The following is a 16,482-nucleotide window of genomic DNA, read 5'->3' on the forward strand; positions in this document are numbered from 1 at the left end:
TGCCAGGGAGAGATAACCCGTGGGTTAGCAGCGGGGCAGCGCTGGAGCTCACCGAGCACTACACTGCTAATAATAACATGACTCCTCGGAGGGTTATCTCCAAAAAAACGCCCGGGCTGCGGTGGGCAGCCCCCTCTGCCGAGCAGCAGCCAAGGCTGCCCCTGCGGCCGGTACGCACCGACCCAGGCCGGGGGGGACACCCCCGGGGAAACGGGGCCTGTAGGGGGCTCTTACCAGGTACCAGACGCCGAGGATGATGGTGCCGGTGCGGACATGGCAGCAGAGGCAACAGCTGTTGGAGTAGAAGCGGGTCCAGGGCGAGCTCAGCATCTCCGCGGCTCCTCCGGGCTCCGCTCCGCGCCTCTGACCGCGCCGCTCCGCGGAGGCGGGACCGGGGCCGGGCTGGGGCCGCCCCTCCCGGCGGGCGGGACCGAGTGCGGGGGGAGCCGGCCCGGGCGGCGGCGGGCGGGACGAATCCCCGCCAGTTCCGCGGGTGGTGGCGGCACCTCTGCAACCGCGGTGCTGCATCCGACCCCCCCGCGCCCCTAGAAGCACTAACGCCGGCCACCCCACCCAAAAACCCCAGGGCACCGGAGCAATCAGGGCAAGGCACTGAAGGATTTCAAAATACAAAGTGGAGGGAGTTCCGTAAGGTGGCAGTTCGGCATGCGTGTCCCCGGCACGTCAGGGGTAGTGGAAAAGTGCCATTCAAGTGCCGTTCTCCCGGCGGTGCCCCCCACCCCTCCCCAGGCTGTGCCTGGAACCGGTGTGATGAGAGGGAGCCCATGACCATGTTGCCTGAGCAGAGCTTATAGCGATTCTTGACTGGCAAACCGATAGAAATAAAAATCCGTTTCGCTGTTAAAAAAAAAAAAAGAAAGAAAGTTAACATCGGCGGAGATCATGGAATGCTTTGGATTTGCCCCTACCTGTAGTTAACGCCCTGATGGTGTTGAGGGAAGCAGCATTGGGAGGAAGGGCCCAAAGCTGCATATTCGAGTACGGATGCAAGCAGAACCTAGACGTCCTACCAAGCAGCTTTTCCATATTTTATTATTTGATACTTGTATCATTCTGTAGAGGAAATAACAAAATTCTAACAGGAGGCTTGTATGCCTAGCCTGACCCTGATTTACTGCCACCAGTCTTGGCTTACTACCAAATCCCACAATTTATCATTAAGGTATAACATCGAAAATTACTCAAATATTTCCCTATATGGTTGCTTTTGGGCTCTTCTTTATTTCATACATCTACACAGAACAGGAACTCCAAGATAAAAGCTGACTTGGCATGAAGGAACACTTCTAACTATGCCTTATCCCTACTTGTAAAGCCACTACAGTAAATTATATTTAAAGTACTTTAAGTAGGAACTTCTGTAACCTCTGTTCTTAGCTTGTCGTTAAAAAACTTTCCAGGTTGGTTTGTTTGGGATTTTGCTGTTGCTGTTTTGAGTGGGGTTTTTTGTTTGTTTGGTTGGTTTGGTTTTTTGTGTGCTGCCACTTGACACTGAATTTATAACTTCTACTAGATTATGTGCATAAGACAAATACTGTATTTTCAAGATTCATATTCAAAAATTACACTAAAATTATGGTAAAATGTAACATCCATGTTGACAAAACAAACATTCCAGAGATCAAAGGAAAATCCCAAATAACATGATCCAGACTATCTCACCAATAACCTTGAGAGACCTCAGTTTTAATAGCAGAATGTAAGCATGTTAGAAAAACTAAACACTGTATGTACACCTTGCAAGGGTGTGTGGAAGGTAAAAGCATCTGCTTCATTAAGGTTATCTGATCAACGACCTGATATTTTCAAAGAAAAGGAGATAAGAAGGGGAAGTGATAAACAAAGACACAGACCTGGTGGACAAGGGACAATGGAGACAATGCCAAAGACCAAAAGTCTGCAGTTACTGATTGATGAGTCATTGAAGAGCTTCAGACGCAGCTTTGGAGACGGTCATCTGGACTTCGTAACTGATAAGAAGCGGCAAACAAGAGGAACATGAGGATTTTGGATATTCAAGGGGGACTTGTGGAACTCTGCAAAATGTAAGAAGGAATGATTAGGGGAAGGGGATCGGGAAGGACCAAAGGGGGATCAGACAGAAAGGGGTATAAAAGGGGTCAATGGTGTGCAAAGTACACTTGCCTGACTCCGCCCTGTGCCTAATCACCATTTCTTCTTTAATCCTTTTGTAACTATTTCTCTGTGTACTCTCGCTCTTCACACAACACATGTGGGGGCTGCAAGGAGTAAGTGCCAGCTACTGGGGGAACCAGCACGGGTGAGGCAGGCAAGGGGCTCAGCTCTGGTGGCTGGAGTGGGACTGTGGCTCACAGCCTGTGTGCCTGGGACTGACTGCTGGGAGGGGGGTTAAGAGTCTCTATCTGCCCCAAACTGTGCATGCATATATTATCTGCTTGCAAAGGTCAAGCAGAATGAGCTGGTCTCTACCTAGATCTTCTGTGAGTCCTACATGCAGGAAACACTGCTGAAGACAGCACCTTGTCTATGGCCATCTGTGTAGCCATCCCCATTGTGTCTTGTACCTGCAAATGGGAAAGCAGCAGCCACATCCATCAGCCTGGAGTGGGCACAACAAGGTGGGCTCCAGCAGCCAAGAGGAAGAAACCTCACGTCCTGGAGCTTCTGGAGGCAGCAGCCATGTATAACAGCCCCCAGCACAGCTCTCATCTCTGCAAGGAGAAATTAACTGTGTGTCTTCATTTGCTTATAGTTTCCCAGCAAGGGCTTGAATCTGGGTATCCTCAGAAGAAAAAGGAAGGAAGAAGGTGAACACTAATTACTTCAGAGCAGTTTCCTGTATACTTACTAATTTCAATTCAAAAAGCCTGATGGGGAAGATCAGGAAGCATCAGGCTTCATATCACACTCCTGATTTATAACCAACTCTGCAAGTTCAGAGAAGTATAACTCACAGGCAGAGTTTAGAGAAACTATGAAGTCCAATCTTCTCCTTTCTATTTTTGTTTCTGTGGCATACTACTTACTTTGCAGATGGAAGACTTAGTCCCTGCCTTGCAGCATTTGTAGTCTTCAGCTCTCATCATCAGCTGACGGCGCACAATCACAAGCACCGTGCACTTGCATGGGGACCCACCAGCTCTGGGTGTTAGCATTCAAGGACACATAACCACGGGCGTAGTTATATGCGGTGCTTTATTTCAGCGCTGGGAAACCAGGGGTTCGCACCCAAAGCTGGCTTCGACCACTGATTTGAACTTTACTACATTTATACAGTTTGGTTACATCCATATTCATTAGAGTTACAACGTGTATACTGCATATTCATAAGGTTACACAGTTATTTCACAATATCAGTTGCAACACCTTGGAACTACCCTAAGCATGCGCAGTGTCCTCTGGTGGTCGTTTTGGGGGTCTTCAGGATGAAGTAAGTAGTCTTCATCACTAGTGTACTTTTCACCTTTCATCACAGCACATGCGCACTCTTCACAAAATTATATAAATTCTTGGATGATAGTAAATGTACCTTCTCAGCACATCCTATCTTCGCGAGATAAGATAAGTACTAACTTTTAGTTCTCTAAAATATGAAACTCATATACAACCTGCATAGTTTTTAAGATAAGGTAAGAATCTTGGATACAGTTTGCGAAGCAAAGTGCAGCTAACTGTAACATGGGGAGACCCATCCACTGATCCCATCTCAGTCCCCTTGCTACAAGTTGTAGAGGCAAAGACATAGCCCCAAACTGAATTAAGACAAAGATATGCAAGGGGCAGTAAAAGTGGGGATGGTCACTACATAGATTACAAGCATGAGGGTCCCTGGGCTCCAATGCACAGAAGTCCATTTTTCTTGAAGAGACTTTGGCTGCTGCAAGTCAAGTGTGCAGCTTTCTCTGCAAAACCTGATCTGGAGAAGACTTGGCTTTCCTTCCTTGGCTTTGGCTTCTGAGCAAGCTCTTTGAAAGGAGGGTTGGCTGGTGGGACTTCGGCACCAGGCAGCAGTTTCGGCTGAAGACAGTTGCTGGCACCATCTTGGTCTCCTCCTTCCAGGCCTGATCCCAAACACAGCACCCCCACTCTGCTGCTGTGTGCCCCTCCACTGACAGCTATGCTGAATGGCCTTCACCAGCCACCACTTAGCAGAAGAGAATCCACTCAATGGAGCTATTACATGAACGTTTAAAGGCCTTAGAAGTATGCTGTTGAGTATGCATCAAGTGAGCAATTCAACAGAAATGAAGTCGTCACAAATATACAAAAATCAGTGCTTACTAATTTGTTTCAGAGCTGAGTGTTACCCTAGCTACAGAACCATAACCACAGCCTCCACAGTTCAAGCCTCCGTGCCATTCACTTTGCCTTATAAAGCAAACACTTCTTACAGAGATGGCTGTGAATCCATCATATCTGATCTTAACACCCAGAAGCAACCAGAATGGTGGAAGAACATTTAAGATGCATCAGTGACAGCTTCTAAACTGGAAGACACCTGAGTTTTGTCCAGGCTAATAATGGTACAGGACACACTTCGGAATATCATCTTTATACATCAGACTTGGAAAGGACCAATATTGCTGTCTTGCTCAGAAAGTTATATAAACTCAAGCGAATAAACAGCCTACACAGAAACACTTGTTTTGGTTGTGTTGAGGAAACAGATAATCTTTCCAGTGGGATCCATGATATGGTAAGACATTTTCCCAAGAAAACATCTGATTCTGAAATTAAACACAGCACAGGGTCAAAACTTGGCATACCCTTGCTCAGCCACAGGTCAGTGTGTAGGCTGTAAGATGTATCCAGAAGAGAAACGCAGACTGATGTCTCCCACCTTCCCCTCCTTACCACAGCAGAGCTGTAAATCACTGCAATAGTTTTGTACAGCCACTCCTTCCCCACAGGTCACCCTGAGGGCTCTGCTGGCCAGCTGGGGAAGGACCCAGCCCAGCTTCAGGTCATTGCTGCTAAAAAAATCCAGTATATTCTGTGTCCTGCTTCTGCTCTCAGCTACCCCATGTGCCCCTGTGATCTTCTCACTCCAGCGAGCAACTACTCCTGCCAGAAGATGCTCTGATCTGTTTGGCATTTTCTTGTGCTTTCTAGTGCTCACTAAAATGGGTTGCTGGTACTCCTCATCTCAACCTTTTCAATACCTATCTGAACAAGATTGCTTGAAGAGGACAGATGGCTCTGTACTCAGCATAGTTCAATTAGCCTTTAATAATTCAATTACACTATTGCCCAGCATTGCCTACAGAGCACATGCACAAAAGGCAACCACATCTTACGTTTATAGGATTAGGCACATGCTCCAGAGTGAGCAAAGAAGTTGATAATTGTTTTGTATTTGGCCAGGTTAAGACAAGATAAGAAAAGGGTTAAACATTGTCCAGAAACCAAGGTCTGCGTATTGTCCTTGGGCACACGGTGGTAACATTTGTAAATTGACTGTGATTGTAGTAGAGTGATTTTATGAGTCCAGGTTGTTGTTCAGCTTGCTTCAGAGCCTGTGTTTCAGAATGGCTGGAAATGACTCAGGTATTCAGGGCTACAGAAATATTTAATGCAACAAAGTTTAAAAACCACAGATACTTTCTAAAAAAAGTAACACTCCAATAAATGTCTGACGCTCTCTCTCTGCCACAAAGACCAGCCAGCATGCAATAAAATAGGACTGCTGCCACAGTTCGGAATGGGTTCAAGAGGTCATTCATTCTCCTGGTTTGTGTAAAAAAAATCAATGTGAGAACAGCCTTTTTCTCCAGCTTGTTACAACTCAGAATACATCTTAGCAGCCTATAAGAGAGTCATCTCAATGACACAGCCTGGTGTGCAACCACTTGCACAGAGATAGTAAAGTTCTCATGTCTCAGTACCAAACAATGGACAACATTTTTTTTTCTTTTGTTTTCGTTACTTTGTTTTTAAGTTCTCTTTTGACCTTCAAAAAATTGCCGAGAGAAATGTCTGGATCTTTTTAGCTCACTTCTGGGATATTTTGTCTTGCTTTGTGTTACAGAAGATAGTGATTCTAATCTCTTAGACAGCTGATATACTTACACATTTTCTTTATGGTAAACTGCTTTTGGAACTCTAGCTCTCTTGGGACACAGCTTCATAATTCTGTTTTAAAGTTGCTGATTAAAAAAAAAATCATTAAAATATTTGGATACATTGCCCTTGTAAATCAGAAAAGCCAAGAGCTCAAATGTTCTCCAAGAAAAACCTCACCTTCTTGCCTCCTTCCTTTTCCCCTTTTCTGACTGGAAAGCCTCTCAGTTTTGCTGTGAAGAGACAGGACTCACAAGAAAGCTGGTGAGCTCTGGAGTACATTGAGATCCAGCTAGCCCTTTTTTCTTCTGGCCTTGCCATTCATGCTGGCCTCACAGATTAACATTTTAGATGAGGAGAAACCATCTGTGCTACATTCACTGGAATTAGCTTAAACAATTACCTGATTATTTGACTGGCAGCAGATTTTCAATTTGGTAACATACTGGAAGTCTATCTTCAGTGTCAGAAACAATATGCTATCCGTGGGCTGCAGTCTCCTCAGAGGAGTACCTGTTCCAGCATAGAGTGCCTCCTTCCAAAAGTATGTGCACCATCATGTCCCTAACAATGCCTCCTTCCAAGCGTCTCTTCCATTTCTTCTCAGATGGCTCTTTCATGTCCCCTCTGTTTCTCTTCTCCCTTGTCCCTGCTGTTCTTTCTTAAGCACATTTGCACAGGCTCCCTTCACTGAAGTTTTAGTATGAAGAAGATATTTATACTGGTACTGGCTATTTTCTGGATATTTAACCTGGTACTGGCTGCGACCAGCACAGGGCACAGTGCCTTCACACACAGGGCCCCCTGCCACCAAAACCCTGCAGTTTATGCCCCATACATTTCACCCCTAGAACTAGAGGAAGGGGTCAGCACTATTACAAACTGAACATATGCTTACCACAGAGTCCATCCCTACTCCCTGCTGACCAGGCTACAGGGGTTAACGCCCCAGCACACTGAACAAGTATCTCCTACAGACTCCAACTCCTGGCCCTGCCAGATACAAAATCAAGAATATAATGGCTAAGCCATTTACTATATTTTAGAAAACAAACAAATTATTCATATGGTATGAGCGACAATCAAAACCACTGCTGAAAGTACCAATAGGCTCATGAACATTGTAGCAGCAGGGCTTCATCCAGACCTGAAGAGAGCAGTAAACAGTGGTCACCTGGTGCAGAATGGGCATTTCCTTCTTTGGGGAGTAAAATTACACATCAGACAGATTTGATCTCTTGCTCCAGTTTTGTTACAGAAGCAGGTTGGACCAATCTAGATATTGATTAAAATAATGTGTTTGTTAATTTTGAGCATTTGGATTGCTCAATAGAATAATGTTTGTTTAGTTTGCAAGTTCAGTGGATTTTTTTTTTTAAAGTACTAATGCAAGTTTGACTGAAGAGAACTCCAGTTAGTAAAAATGCTTATGAGACAAATACATGAAAGTAAAGTATATAAAGTCAAACAGAGTCTGAAAAGTACATGTAAAGATGGAGTATGATGTGTTAAAACAATGTTTATTCTTTGAAACTTTCTCACCTGTAGCGTTTCTATGACACTTACAAGTACCTTAGCAATAAATATTCTTTCTCCTTTTGCCTTGGGAAGTCTGTGAATTTCCATAACAAGTTTAGTTCTCCCAGCTAAACAGAGCTACTGAACTTTGGGCCTCACCTTATGCCCAGGGGGGTGGAAGAGCTTTGGCTTTTCCTGTCCTCTGGCTCAATGTGCCTGAAGACACTGAGAAGTAGAGACACCACTACTGATCTTGGCAGCTTGGTTCCAAATGTTATCAACCAAACTGGTAAGCGCAGGTGTCTTGTATCCAACTCAAACTCATCTCTTCCTCCATCAGGCTAATGAGCCCTTTAGCATCTCATATCCTAGTAAGTTCTACTCTACAATGAAGTCTTTTCCAAGTCTTTTTGGTAAATTAATTCTCTACTCATCAGATATTGCTTCCAGTCCATTAAGGATGTTTACTGCTTCTCTCACTATTGTGGAGGTCTAGAGAGTTTTGTGAAAGCCTTTAAAACTGCAGGCATCAGACAACAGTATTTATTTAATTGAAGGGCACAGTATCAGGATTGTAGCCCCCATTCCTCTTCACTACTCAGGTTCAAACATCCCAGGATTTACTCTTGGCTTTTTACTACAGAGACCCAGTGGAAGGTCATGCTTGGAGTTTTTTTGGTCTTTTGTCCTGAATGCAAACTGACTGGTACATTTTATCCATAGTCTGTAGCCAATTATAGAGCATGAAATACAGCATACGAGGATGAGATGGAGCTGTTGGATAAATAGGTTGTTGTGTTGCCAGCAGTGTCTCACTGCTTGCCAGATTGCTTCAGCAAAGGAAATGTCAGTGACTGTGTTTAATACTGTGTTGAGTTTGCGGTCAGAGAGGTCACAGGTCTTTGATTGATAGGAGAGACAGACCTTCTAAGAAAAGCTAATATATATCAAACAGTATTTACTTCCTTTTAGTTCCATTAGTTAGATTAGTTAATGTTTAATTTATGGATTCACTTGAGTATGGCTCAACACTGGGAACATTGCCAGATTTTATTCCCTTTTTCATTATGCAATTATGGGGTTTTTTTCCCTCTTCTTTTAAAAGCTCACTTTTTTTAAATATAGAAGAATATAGATATTCACCCCAGTTTTGGTCATCAAGCATGTTCTGTTTACATACTAGTTTGGATTTTTTTTTTTACTTATATCTTAGAAGTCATTATCATCTTGTCTTTTATTAACAATTTCAGTCTAGTGATAAATCATTTTCTTCCAACCTATTGAGAACCAACACTGATTTTTAAGTACAGTCAAGAGGAATTAAAACAACGCATCCTCCATAATTGTAATTTATTGCTGCCTGTAAGTTACACAGCAAGCACTTCTCAGTTTCAGATTTTTAGATGCTAGTCATGTTTACTGCTAGTCAAGCAGTAACTCACCACTTTACATGGGAGCATCCTTAGACTTTCCCCCAAATGCATTTTTTTAATTGTTTAGCACATTAAGCACCAAAAGCCTGAGCTTTGAGCTATCATCAAATTTCAAGCAACCGATTTACATTACCATAATTACTTTGAATACCTATGGAGTTATTCCTCTTCTCCTGCTCTCTTCCAAATTTGCTGGAGTCTTGAGCAAACTCCAGGGCATGGCACTCAGTTCTTCCCACTGGTGTTCACCACAGGCAGAGGTTTACCTTGGAGCTTTACTGAAACTTTTGGTCTCAACCATATTATTTTTTTCTATGCTAAGAAAAGCACTCGACTTTGTCGTAGTGTCACACCCTCTGCCAGTTTACCCATCTACTGCTTAGTTTGGAGTCACCAGTGGAGATCACTTGCTTGCCAGCTAAGCCTGGAGAACAGACCACAGGAGCTGGTGTCTTTATACTGTGAAAATGTCAACTGGGTTTGGCCTTTCAGCAGTCTGTCCTGAATCCCCTTGATGGCTGACTTGCTGAGCACACGATAGCAATTCCAACACACCCAATACTTGCCTTTTTCTGCAGCCCATGCAGAGGCAAACTGCAAATACTGTACATGCACTGTAACACCTTTTGTATACACTGTCTATAACCACAGGTCCATAGTATGTCCTTCATGAAGTGCAGAGATACAGCATAGATGGATTTGTTACTTCAAGAGCAAGGAAAACAATTCTTTATGGTGCTGATGGTGCAGAAAGTTTAATTGGATTAAGTTTGTTCCAATTTATGTATCTTTTGTGTGTATTGGGGAATGCAGCTAGGAAATCTAGATTAAAAGCTACATGAGACTGAAGCTCTCTAGTACTGTATATTTTATATTATCTCTTCTAAAGAGAGATGGATCAAGGCTGCTAATGTTCTTCTAATTATAGAAACCAAAGATACTCTTGGCTTCTTTTCATCACAGGCTCCTCCAAATGTAAAAAATGTCCTCTTAGGATCCCTCATGCCAGAAGTAACACTGATAGTTTAAACCAGACGACTAATTTTTCATCCTCCACTTTGTATAGGAAATGGCATTACTTTGTAGAATTTACCAGTAGAATTTTACTGAAATAGCATAATTTGGCAACTGATCCTCAAGTGCAGTATAAATATAACTTCAAAAGCATGTGTCTTGCTGCTTTCTGCTGTGTGTCCCGATATAGGTTATCAATGTATATTACTGTAGTATGACTGTAAAGCATTTTATAGGCATGCACATCTGAAAACGTTTGATTATAGTCTGAAGAAACTTTGGGAAATGCTGATTGAGCCAACATTGCAGACATCTCCCAACTCACACTAGTATTCAGTAATTGGCAGATAAAAGCACAGAGAATGTTTAATTGCAATAACACAGAATTCTAACTCATTATCTCTGTTGCAACTCATTTAGTGTCAAACACCTCTGTACAAATCTTTGGAATGCAAGTGGCTTAGGCACAGCATACAGAAACCCCATCTCTGCAGACCAGAATGATACACATTTGTCACTTTGGAGAGCAGTACCTCCCATTTTATACTAACTCAGCATCTCATTCAGTCAATGTTCAAAGTGATTCTGACAGTGCCCCGAAATTAAGTCAGACTTGGTGGGGCCAGTCAGTTGGTATGTAACAGTACAGTGCCTTTACTATACATCCTGCAGCTTCCCTATTGCACACGTTTGTAGTGCAGTACCTAACACTGTTTGCTCAGCTTCTTGGCATCTGACATTTTTTTCAGTTCTAACATAAAAATAACTAACTACCAACATGACGTTCTCTAAAATCAAGTGTACTTTGAAAACGCAAATCTGTGTATTTTTCCTCTTCCCCTTTGATGTTTAGTCTATATAAGCCCTTAAAACACTTAACTGCCACATAGGACACCTTCATATTTGCAAGACAGTCAGCACCCCACGCTGAGTTTTTTTACCCTGCTGATGAAGACATCCTTAAAGCCCTGGCAGAACACCCTGCTGATAGCTCACTTCATTTGGAGCAGGGCTGAGCCACTGGTTGGCCATAAATAAAGAACAAAATTTGCAGTTTTCTCTGCCCGTTTAACTTGACAAAATATAATCTTTGAGGGGGACCACTCAGGAAATATTTGGAACGATTAAGTCTAAAGAGTTTAAAGTCTCAAACTGTATAATGTCCTCCATACAACTGCAACACAAAGTAGAAATAAAGCACTATGTGAAAGACAATGTGTGGTGCTCTCAAGAGATGTTAGCGTTACATTAAGTCTTCACATAAGAAAATGTGTTCCAGCACGATGTTCTCTGGCAGCACAGAGTGATGAATCCCAGCGGCATAGTGCCATTAAGTCAAGATTTGTACTGATGAAATTATTAATGCAAAGTGAAGCACTTGTGATCCTGCTTCCACATGTTGACCTTGTGCTGCATGACAGACATTCTACCTGAAAGTGAAGAGGTAAAAAGCTATTTTCCAATGTGACACACACAACTTCTGACCAAGTTTGCCATAGCCTTGCATAGTATTTGCATGATGTGGCTGCAGAAATCCAAAACACACAACAATCCCTGGGTAAGTAAAATCCCCCTCTCAGTCACCAACATACCAGGCTTTAGAACCCTTCAGTTATGCATCTCTGTCTCAGCCTACAAAGTATTTTTTATATTCAAGGTGGTACAAGTGTTTTATCATTACAAAAACAAATCTGTTGTTCTGCATGCCTACTAAGAACTCACAGTAAAAGACATTCTCTTAAAACATCATAAAGAAGTTCCGTGGTTAACAGCATAACAGCAGGCTGCATGACTTGGATGACTTTGAACTGCATCTCCGTAGTATACGAATATAAAATAGCACAGTATTGATTTCCCAGCTCAGTTCTACCAAGTGCTGAGCATCCTGAGCGCATTCCAGAAAAGCACTTAGATGTGTTTTACTACTACTGTTCAAAAGTGCTCAGTCCCTAGGTCCAATCTGAGTAACATTATTTTTGTTTATGAAAAAGACAGGCTTTCCTTTTTTTTTTTTTTTTTTTTTTTAAATTAAGTCATCACATTAGTTCAGAGCAAGCAGCTCTTTGAATGTTTCTCCCTGGAAACTGCAGAAAAGAATTTCAGCAAAAAGGGAGAAAACATTTCAAAGCTCTGCTATAAAAATTGAGAATTTTTTTAAGTTTTAAAAATAATTAGCCAGGCATGACTGTGACAGGGAAGGGGGGGAAGTTATGTATGCAAAAGGGAAAAAAAAAGTTAAAATAAAGTGTGAAAGTCTCATATTAATGTACATATTAACCCCACTCTACCTAGCGCACAGACATGACTTGGAAATGCTGGAGAGGCAGCTGCTGCAGCTGTTGCAGAGTGTCGGGCGGTTGGGCTGCATGAGCGCACGAGTCACCGCACAGTCTCAGTTTTGGTTCTTCTTGAAGAGGCTACTCAGACCGTGCTGGCAAGAACAGAGAAAGAGATTGACCTGGAAGTGTTTCAAAGAACTCGAAAGATTCCAGCTTTACAGCCAAACTAAAGGCCAGCACAACTAAGAGACAAAAATGCAACAAAATAATTCAGGAGTCAAATGAAAGGTGATGCTAGCACGGCAGGGTTACTTGTAACAGATCATTTGAAACAGTCACCTGAAGTAGCTGCCCCATCCTAAACTTTCCCTGGTAAACCCAGTTGGGCCAAGACTACAGTCTTCGTTTCACCAAATTTACAGGTTGTGTTCCACTCCCCCCCCACCGCTATCAAGAAACTAATACCGATGGATTACATTCTTCTGTAATTCAGAAGCACCTAGACAGTCTGGGTGGTTATGAAAAGGACACTCTTTAACACTGCATTGCTCTAAAGCAGTACAGTCTTTGAAGGAGAACACATGGACCTCCCAAAGTCTCAAAAAAACCTCAGGAGAAAGCCACCTTCATAAGCACATGCAGGATTTGATTGACACAAGACACAACCGTTGAGATATGTTTTATGCATACCATAGAAAAAGCCCGGGTAGCAGTCGTATGGAATTCTATAGAATTCTGTGTTTTCTGATGGTAATTTTCCTGCATTCAAACAATATGGAAGCATAACTGGCCAGCTAAAGTACGGCTTTTGTTTTTGCTTTTTCTTAAAAAGGAAACCCTATTTCATTCAAATGTAAACCCATTTTTTATGCTTAGTCTGAGATATCTCCTAGAGAGTTAAGGCACAACATATAGCTCCAAACTCACTGGGCACAGAGGGGGACTCATCACTGTGTTACCTGGCAAAAGAGGTGTCTGTATGAGGAACATTTGCATCTTTCAACTTGCGTGGATGAGAGCTCCACAAAGTTATCTTAAAAGCTTTTTTGTTTGTTTGTTTCTGAGATTGGATAAAGATCTGAAAGGGAAGCTCTAAGGAAAGCATTCTGGCTGCAAAAATAGGCTTGCCAATTATGTTTTGACACTGGTATATGTTAAGGGAGTTTATTTTCCCTAGGTTTTCCAATGCAGAAACTCAGGCACGGATTCCAGAAATTCTTCTAAAATAAATAATTTATTTGCAAGGTACCGCACAGAGCAACTTGAGCTGGGTGCCTCCTGAAGAGGGACCCTCAGCAAAGGAAAACTTGGGCAAGTATACTTCCACAATCCAAGCCTTCACCCCCCACATGTCACTCCAGGCCAGTCGCAAAATTAGAGTCTGGGGTCTCCCTGTTCTTCATTGGATCTCTTAATTTTCACCAGATGGGCCATCAATCAAAGTCCTGACCTTCAGCTTGCAGAAATTATGTTAAGCAAACTTATGCTAAGTGAATGCTACATAAGCAGTTCCTAAACAAGTTCTATAAGAAGCAGTATACCAAATAATTCGATAAGGCAGTCTATTCCCTAACCAGATACTTCAAGCTTACAGTCAGGAAGAGATTACATTGCCAGTCACAGCTTAATTGTCAGTTTTGAATAAGCAAGATGATGGATGGAGAATGAAGAAAACAAGAGTTCCATCATGTGCTAGGTCCCTGAAATACCTCAGCTCCCAAGGCATGGATTATTATGGATACAAGCAGTATCACTTATTTCAAGCAGCCTTGCTTTTCCCAGACAAGCACGAAGCAATAGTGGTTGACATCAGCACAACAACATTTGGGAGCCTTTCAGGAGTTGCATGTGTGCAGATCAAATGACAAAAATGGTGAGGGGGCTCAGAGGAAGGGAGAATGAACTAAACAGCCTGAGTTCCTCTCAGCCTTTTGTAAGGTAATTCTTTTACTTTTCAAGGCAATGAAGAAAAGTTAAATGAAATACCTAATCACAGTGTATACAAATAGGGAATTCATATGGGGAATAGCTGTTCATTAGCAAACTAATTAATTTTCCACTTTTAGTTACTTAGTTAGTTTGAGCTATAAATAAGGTAACTTTAAATCAAGATTATTTAACTCTTGGAACCAATCCAGTCTGTAGCTTTTCAGAAATTGTAATGTCAGCTTCAGCATTGTCTCTCCCCTGTTCAGAAAGATGCTGCCTCGCTTCCAGTAACCAGATCACAGAATACCAGATTGGAAGGGACCTCAAGAATCATCTGGTTCATCTTTTCTTGGCAAAAGCATGGTCTAGACATGATGGCCCAGCACCCTGTCCAGCTAAATCTTGAAAGTGCCCAGTGTTGGGGAATCCACCACTTCCCTGGGGAGATTATTCCGACGGTTGATTGTTTTCATTGTGAAAAATTGTCCTGAAATCTCCTCAAGAGTAACTTGTATTCATTACCGCTCGTCTTTACTGTGTGACTCCATCTTCTTTGTAGCCACCCTTTAAATGGTGATAAGGTCTCCATAAACCTTCTTTTCTCAAGGCTGAACAAGCCCAGTTCTCTCAGCCGTTCCTCATATGGTGGGTTCCCAGCCCTTTGATCATCTTTGTGGCCCTTCTCTTGACACCCCTCCAGCCTGTCCACATCTTTTTTGTATAACAGGGTCCGAAACCAGACACAGTATTCCAGGTGTGGCCTGATAAGTTCTGAGCAGAGTGGGATGACTTATGTCTCTGTTGTCCCTTGTCGATGCAGCCCAGCATCCTGTTGGCTTTCTTTGCTGCAGCAGCACACTGTTCACTCCTATTGATCTTGTTGTCTACCAGGACGCCTAGATTCTTTTTCCACAGAGCTGCTCCCCAGCCAGGTAGATCCCAGCCTGTGCTGCACTCCTGGATTATGTTATTCCATCTGTAAGACCCTACATCTGTCCTTGTTGAAGTGCATAAGGTTCTTGCTATCCCAGTCTTACAGCCTATCCAGGTCATCCAGCAGGGTGGCTCTCCCTTCCAAAGTGTCCACTTCCCCACTCAGTTTGGTATTACCAGCAAACTTCATCAGGGCACGCTTGATCCCATCATCCAGATCACTTCTGAAGATGTTAAACAGCATTGGGCGCAACATCAATCCCTGGGGCACCCCACTCATGACAGCTTGCCGGTTTGAAAAGGAGGCACTTACCACCACCCTCTGGGTGTGGCCTACCAGCCAGTTCCACACCCACTGCAGAGACCACTCATCTAGACCATAATGCATCTTTAGGAGGAACACGTGGAAAACCATATCTAAAGCACTGGAGAAAGAGGTAAACAAGGTCCACTGCTCACCCCACATCAACTGAGCATGTTACTTCATCACAGAAGGTGATCAGGTTTGTCAAGCACAACTTGACCCTGGTGGCTCCTTGCTGGCTTTTCCTAATCACGCGCTTCATTTGACCTATGATAGCCCCCAGGAGGATTTTTTCTGTAAGTTTCCCGGGGACTGAAGTAAGACTCACAGGCCTACAATTTCCTGGATCCTCTATTAAGCCCTTCTTCTACTCTTCTGGGACATCCCCAGATTTCCATGACTTCTCAAAGACTATGGAGAGCAGCCTCACAACATCAGCCACCTTTCTTAACGCCATGGAGTGGATAGTGTCAGAGCCCACCCATTTGTAGCAGTCGAGTTCCTGTCATAGTTCCTTTACCAACTCTTCCTTCACCGATGCCAGGTCTGTGCTTGTGTCAGCCTGGATTTCTGTCCCCACAGCCTGGGGCCCAACAGTGCTGGTAGGCAACAGTGACAGAAGACTTGAGAACCTCTGCCTTTTTAGGGTTGTTGGTGACTAATTCACCTGTGCTGTTTAGCAGCAGGCCAGCTTCTGTTTCTGCTTCTTGTCTGTGTACCCGGAAAACCCTTTCTTGTAGTCTTGACATCTATGGCCCATTTCAATTCAAGCTGAGCTTTAGCTTCTCTATCTCCGCAGTCCCTGGCACTGCCCTTGCAGTTCTCAACAGGTATTTGTCTGGTTTTTAATCTGTGGTACACTTCTGTTTTGGTTTTGCAGACTCAGAAGCTTGCAGTTAAGCCAAGGGAGGGTCTCTTGCTCTGCCTACTTCCCTTACCTTTAAAGGGGATGAACTGTTTTTGTGCTTCCAGAAGGCTTTTGAAAAGCTCCCAGCACTCAATAGCTCCT

The 16,482-nt window shown here is 43.2% G+C and overlaps 1 protein-coding gene across 1 annotated transcript in view; it reads right to left on the reverse strand.

Moving 5' to 3' along the window:
• LAPTM4B (lysosomal protein transmembrane 4 beta) overlaps positions 1-356 on the reverse strand; it is a 60,218-nt gene extending 59,862 nt beyond the window's left edge. Inside the window, exon 1 of the mRNA XM_082045585.1 lies at positions 235-356. Within this exon, the coding sequence (XP_081901711.1) occupies positions 235-330 (96 nt within the window). The 5' untranslated portion in view covers positions 331-356. The remainder of the gene's footprint in view (positions 1-234) is intronic.
• Between the last annotated feature and the right edge of the window lie 16,126 nt (positions 357-16,482).

Source organism: Streptopelia decaocto (assembly GCF_964273445.1).
Source record: "Streptopelia decaocto genome assembly, chromosome: 2".
NCBI classification, from domain to species: domain Eukaryota; kingdom Metazoa; phylum Chordata; class Aves; order Columbiformes; family Columbidae; genus Streptopelia; species Streptopelia decaocto.